We start from the raw sequence: 7223 nt of genomic DNA, 5'->3' as shown, positions 1-7223 counted from the left end.
AAAGTAACGAGTAACTTGAAGTAACTGAGTTACTTTTGATAGAAGTAACTAGTAATGTAACTCAGTTACTATTTTAAAGTAACTTACCCAACACTGGCTATAAATAGCTGGAAGCCAAAATTTGCACTCCCACAGTGGACCTCAGCTGTGCAGTTTTATGCAATAACTGTCGGCATGTGATGTGAAAATGAGTAAAGCAAATCAAATAATTTTGGTTTGGTTGGTGTTTCTACAGATTTTATTGTTATCAAAACAATCATGTCTGAGGTTTGTCCAAATGTGGTGTTTCTAACTGGCACATATTGTCCAGTAATGATTTTCTTTTAGTGCTGGAACCTAGATTGTGAAAATTTTAATCCCGGTAACATAGATTGTGTTAAGTGTAGGCTGTGTGCAGGCAGGAGTGGTAGTAGGAGGACCCAATGTGCAGACACTCGGAGGCGGAACGTGAACTCAAAACAGCTTTAATGCTGAACTTACAGGGGCAACAAAACTAGGAATACAAAATACACTTACGCAGACAGAACACACACAGCTAGATAAGGGTAGATCGCAACACGGACACAGAGAAACACAGGGCTTAACCCTTTAAGACCTACCATAGAACCAAGTCCGCCAGAGCTTATTTTATACTTTTACATGCTGTGGAGCCATTTTTGGGAGCATTTCAAGTTGCTATACATCAATACAACCACTATAGCCCAAATTTTAATAATATGTATGCATTAAGTGCATAGTAATTACATAAATTGCAAAAAAGTGCAATAAACTACAAAAAAATGTAAAATCGTTTTGTTTTTTTTGTTTTTTTAACATATATTTCTAGTTAGAGAAATTTAAGAGGCTTATCCCTCAAAACTGTAAATACAAAAGAAGTTGCACAAACTAGTTTTCCACCACAGGAAATTTATTTTAAGTGTCTTCATAGTTTTATTTTTGAAATACACCAATTTTCATATACTACAGGAAAAACGAAAAAAATAAATATTATAATGCAAATTTGAAAAAAGCAGCATATGCATCAAAAGAAAATATTTCCAGCTGTGCAATATGAGTCCTAAGCATCCCAGAAACGACACAGAAAGTCATAAAGTCAAACATAACTTTTAAAAACAAGTATAGGCTCATGAGGCCTTGATGGTAAAAAACTACATTTCCGCAAAATGACATCACTTCCGGTTTCAGGCAGGTCATGGCGGACATGCGATAGTTCGCGCTGATGGACGTAGGAAGTATTATGAACAGCTGATCGGATCGGCAAAGCCTGTTTCTGGAATATTATGTTTTTGCTGCTGCAAGTGCTTTTTATGCAGTTTTTGCAAAGCTATATGTGGAAGGAAACGGTGACCTAGGACAAGCTGATGGCATAAGATGTAAGTACAACTCCTCCGGTTTCATATGCAAAAAAATATTATTGCGCTAGCTTACGTGGTTGCAGTGCTACCGGGATTTAAAAATAGTTACGCAAAATGGAGCGTGTCCGCTCTGACCGGCTTTAAAGGGTTAAATACACAGAGGGAGCAATCAGGGAATAGGTAACAGGATGGAAACACAGCTGGGGCAAATCAGGCCTAATGAGACAAAGGAAGCAAAACCAGACTCATTTACATAAGACACGGACTTTCAAAGTAAAACAGGAAACATAACACAGACTGAGCTTACAGACACAGACTCACAGGCAGGCACTACAACAGAGGGAACAGAGACGTGGGACCAGGGCAGACACAGACACTGACTGGACACGGGGATATAGCAACTGAGGATTACACAGAGACATAAACCATAAGACAGAACTCTAACAAAGAAACCAAAGACCAGAAATGATAAATAATATAATAAACTCAAAACACTGGGTCAACGACCCAGGCATCCTAACAGATTGCCTTTAGATCAGTTCAGTGTATAACACATTGCAGGGTAATAGACAAAATATAATATTATATTTGTAATTTAAGTTGAATTTGTATAAAGAACACGTGAGACTTTTTGTGGATTTGCTGCACGAGCAACACAAGAGCTGCTGTTCACCAGTAGCTGTAAACCTGGAGATAAGACAAAGAATGATGGAACTGATAAGCCAGCTTGTAACATTCAAAAAAAGGACCATTTGTGTCTTGAATGTTTCATTTTGATGATTTGGGCTCATAGCTAATAAAAATCAGGAACTCACTATTTCATTATATTAGAACATTACATTTTGACTTTGAGTAAATTGGTGTTCAAACAGCATGTATAGCATGTTTCTCTCTGTCCAGCACACAGAGCAGGGTAAACCCCAGAAGATCTGTGCTAAAACACAGGAAGGATCGCAGCCGAGAGGGCTGGTGACAGAGCATCAAGAGCCACCACACAGAGATTTTCAGGAGAGGAACTACAATTGTCACATTCTTAATATCAAGCTACTCGTGAGGCAGAGATGATGTCAGAAGATGGTGACTGACTGTTGCTCAGTGGCCCAAAGTCATCTTGTCCTCAGGCTTAACATTTAAGATGGAGAACCATATAACTGCATGCATACAACAGTATAGTAGCATGTTAAAAACGAAAGAACATTTAATTAAAAGATAAAGAAGTAAAGGAAAAATCATGATTAAAAACAGTGTCATTTCTGAATGAAAAGTTGCACATGTTGGTTGCTAAGGAAACAATTCTTCTATACTATCTGTTCATATGCTTGATGATATTAGTGCTGCCTGTTTATTCTTCTGTTACTTCCTTAAAGGTTTGCTTCGTCGGCTTCTTTCTGGACTACCAGCCCCTGACATCCAACGAAGGCTACATGTACCCAAACTGGGCCTACCATCTGGGCTGGGTCATGGCCCTCTCCTCTGTGGTTGTAGCACCCATCTGGGCTGTTAGCAAGATCTGCCTCAGCAAGGACCCCCTCAGAAAGGTAACAGCACTGATACAATTCTGACTTTTCTTTCCAGCGATATATTCATGAAACTTTCAACATAAACTAATAAAAGAAAAACCTTCTGATAACATCTCTGTCCAAAGTCACATTTGAGGAAAAAGGCATAATCACTAGCAAATCATTTCATTTCATGGGTGCAGGTATTCATTGTGACTTGCCCAAAGGAAGAAGGGGCCTAGTGTGATTTATCACTTTGAAGTGATGCCACAGCCTACGACAATTAACAACTGACAGTGGATTACTTTAATGTTCAAGAAGTCATAAAAATTGGTGTCTTCTAAAGCAAGTTCTAGTTCTGATCCCTCTGTACTCATTAATCTGTTGTATAATGTCAAATACGTTTTATGATTAAAAAATAAACAATTAAATTAAATTTTATTTATATAGCGCCAAACCACAACAACAGTCGCCTCAAGGCGCTTTATATTGTAAGGTAGATCCAACAGTAACACACACAGAGAAAAACCCAAGAATCATGCGAGCCCCAATGAGCATTCACTTTGGCGACAGTGGGAAGGAAAAACTCCCCTTTAACAGGAAGAAACCTCCGGCAGAACCAGGCTCAGGGAGGGGCGGGGCCATCTGCTGCGACTGGTTTGGGTGAGAGAAGGAAGACAGGATAAAGACATGCCGTGGAAGAGAGCCAGAGGTTAATAACAAGTATGATTTAGTGCACAAATATGCTTTAAAACAATACTTATGTTGCCACCATGGTGTGCCTCAGTTTAACACTGAAAACTGAACCTGTCCATCACAGCCCCTGTGATGCAAACTGCTAATTTAAAGCTTATAGCTGGGGTTAGGGTCGGGTTGTAGATCATCTACTACATGTAAGGTTGCTGGTTCAATCCCTGGCTCCTCTGGTCTGCATGCTAAATATTCTTGGGCAAGATACTAAGTCCAAGTTGCTCCCCAATGCATCCATTAGAGTGTGAATGTGTGTGAATGTTAGATAGAAAAAGCATAGAAAAAAGTTCTTGTGTGAATTGGTGAATGAGACAAGTGCTTGTTGGCCCTGTTGTGCTCAGGTAGAGTAGAAAAGTTTAAGAACCAATTCCTTTGCCATTTACAGCCTTTTCTTATTTATGGAACTTTACAAATACAAAACTGGATGCAAAATCTGACATCTAACACAGGATTTGTGCACAACAAAGTACCAGCTTGAGACAAATACTGCCTGGGCTTTCATGCTGTAGCCATTTTGCACACTTTCACTGAGCAGTGCCTTCTCAGGTGGCTTTGGCTCAGAAGATAGAGCATGTTGTTTCAGGCCAGACCATTCTCACTTCCTAGGCGTGAGAACGTGTTGTTCAGGCAACTGTTGTTGTTGCGCATATAAATAACATTGAATTGAAAAATTGAATTGAAAGATCAGTGCTTCAGTCCTTGTCAATAAGACAGTGTGACTTAAAATCTAAAGATTGGCTTGAGTCTCCAGTAAGAGTGTGAAAGCATTTGCTTTGACATTTCCATAATTGCATCCAGTTAATAATGGATGGTTCCCATTTCTGTATCTCCCTCCCCTCCAGGGTCACAGTCTGCTTCCATGTTCATGCCATCACTGACAGTTTTCATCAGTGAGCTTCACCTGCTTCATTGTTTTCATGCTTGTCCTGCCAGAAATCAACATCGTTTTCTATATTTTACATCTCTTTGACCATCTTTCTCTTTGTCTGGTTGTCATTTTTATTTTCCCCAACAGCTTGTGATCGATATCTGGAGCCCTGTTGATGCCCCCACGGTGAGACCAGAAGATATCCAAAATGAATTAGAGATTAAAGCAGTGTCACTTACTGAGATCTGAGTAGAGAGAGTATTTCTGATGGACAACATATTAATCTATGTATTCATATTCTTTACTTAATAAATATTACTAGAAAATAAAGCTTTGACATTTGAGTGCTCAGATAAATCTGCGTCTTGGTCATTTACCCTTGTAATAGCACTTGCAGCACCTTCTTTAATAATGAGGGGAAAGTCTGATGACTGTCTTTTTGGCACTTATTACTAGGGATGGGTATCGTTTAGGTTTTATCTGATACCAGTACCAAACCGGTACTTTTGAAACAGTGCCGGTGCTCAAACTGGTGCTTAAAGAATGGAGAACACAAAATTGGTCAAAAAACCTCTCATGTTCAGCTGTTTTTTTGTAAAAAGATGACAATGTTAGCCTTTTCTGCAGCTATAGGGGATTTATGGCATCACTCTTGGCTGGAAGCAGTGCTTAATCGATGGAAAAAGCACAAACTTTGTCCAAAAACCTCTCATGTTTAACTGTTTTCCACTTTTTCTTTGGTCATTTTAGCCTTTTTGGCCAGGGTGAAGGGAGCATCTGCCATCAAACAAGAGGACAGCCGCATGTAGCTATGATGGTTTGCTAGTTCACCTTACATGCATTAATGTAATAACGTGGTTAGCCTACTCAACGTAAATTACACACGAACAACATTAAGCTACTCACGCAGAGAAGAACGGCTGCTGCTGCGATCAACATCCATCATCATTTCTGCTACACTGGCAGGGCTAGGGGCCAGGACTCACCTCTTCGTATTTTTGGGGGATGTTGCTAACTCCGGTCCGATAACAGGCACCACACCCGCAGTAGATGTGCTCGGTGTGAGGTCTTGCAGCAATCTATCAAATACGGTGCATTTCTGGGCTTTTAAAAAAAACACTATGCGTCGCCAGGTGTTTCATCAGATTTGAGGAGTTACCTCCTTTGCACAGTATCACAGTATCAGCTTAAAGCACTTGTTGCAGGCTGCTGCATCTTTTGCTGTGAAGTACAACCAGACTTGTGACCGCTTCGCCTTGGGCATTTTTAATCTGTAGCTCTGCTCTAAAAGAACGTACGTACCTGGACCCGCCTACTATGCTTTCAAAGGTAAAATGATTGGCTAGAATCTAAAGTGTATCACATCTCAGGAAAAAATAAAGCACTGAAATGTGCGCTGCTTTTCGGTCTTGCTTTTCCGTTTATGTCAGAACCGGTGCCATACCGGTACCCATCCCTACTTATTACACATTAGAACACTGGAAGTGGATTTACCTTAACATCAATTAATTTACATTCCTGAATCTTTGTCTAGTTCACAGAGATGAGAAATACCAGCCCAGTAAATATTTAATTGGCATATTTTTTTTTTTAGTGAAAAATAGTTTCTGCAGCAAATTCTCTTGAGGTGTCTCAGCTACTGCTGCCTCTTCTTATGTCACTGAACCGCTCTGACTTCAACCTAGGGGCCAGCAGAATGTGGTGCTGCACATACCATGTGCAGAGACGTGTACATGCATGCAAAAGATTATAGGCATACCTAGGTGGCTCCAATCTCATCAGATAAACCACTCCCACTGTGAACCAATGGATGGCCAGTTTCCACTCTCCCAGTCTTCATGCTCACTGGTCTTAAGTTGCACTTCCTCACAACAATGAGAGTTCAACATTTAGTTCAGAAGACATAACAAAAGTAACAGTTGAATTTAATTCTATTCAGTTCAATTTTATTTATATTGTGCCAACATTTGCCTCAATGGTCTTTATATTGTAAGTTACAGAGCCTTTAATAACACGGAGAAAAATACACCAAATATCAAATGGCCCCTTATGAGCAAGCACTTTGGCAACAGCAGGAAGGAAAAACTCCATGCAGCATATGGTCACCTGCTCACCCACTGAGCTAAACCGGCACCACTAGGAAAAACTCCTTTTTAACAGGAAGAAACCAGAACCAGGCTCGAGGAGGGGTTGCCATTTGCTGAGAATGGTTGGGGGTGAGGGGGAAATGACTGACCCAGACACGCGGTGGAAGAGAGCCAGAGATAAATAATAACTAATGATTAAATGCAGAGTGGTGTATAAACACAGAGAGTAAAGAAGAAACACTCAGTGCATCATGGGAATCCCCAGCAGCCTAGCACTATTGCAGCATAACTAAGGGAGGATTCAGGTTCACCAGATCCAGCCCTGATTATATGCTTTATCAAAAAGTAAAGTTTTAAACCTAAACTTAGAAGTAGAGATAGCGTCTGTCTCCCAAATCCAAACTGGAAGCTGGTTCTACAGAAGAGGAGCCTGAAAGCTGAAGGCTCTGCCTCCCATTCTACTTTTAAATACTCTAGGAACCCAAAGTAGGTACAGTCTGAGAGCGAACTGCTCTAATGGGGTGATACAGTACTATAGGTTCTTCAAGATTAGCTGGGGCCTGATTATTTAAGAATAGTTATGCGAGTAGAAGGATTTTAAATTCAATTCTGGAATCCAATACAGAACATGTAAACTACTCTTGCACATGCTTTTCTTATTTTG

The 7223-nt window shown here is 40.2% G+C and overlaps 1 protein-coding gene across 1 annotated transcript in view; it reads left to right on the top strand.

The window, feature by feature from the left end:
- The window catches only part of LOC102207188 (sodium- and chloride-dependent GABA transporter 3-like), a 20341-nt gene extending 15538 nt beyond the window's left edge, over window positions 1-4803 (top strand). Inside the window, exons 13-14 of the mRNA XM_005747939.1 lie at window positions 2723-2893; window positions 4620-4803. Coding sequence (XP_005747996.1) covers window positions 2723-2893; window positions 4620-4721 — 273 coding nt within the window. The 3' untranslated portion in view covers window positions 4722-4803. The remainder of the gene's footprint in view (window positions 1-2722; window positions 2894-4619) is intronic.
- The last annotated feature ends 2420 nt before the right edge of the window (window positions 4804-7223 follow it).

The sequence above is a fragment of the Pundamilia nyererei genome, unplaced genomic scaffold, assembly GCF_000239375.1.
Source record: "Pundamilia nyererei isolate P.nyererei 1_Seehausen unplaced genomic scaffold, PunNye1.0 scaffold00208, whole genome shotgun sequence".
Classification (NCBI taxonomy): Eukaryota; Metazoa; Chordata; class Actinopteri; order Cichliformes; family Cichlidae; genus Pundamilia; species Pundamilia nyererei.
Note: the sequence above shows the minus strand (reverse complement) of the source record. Positions and strands in the feature narration are given on the sequence as shown.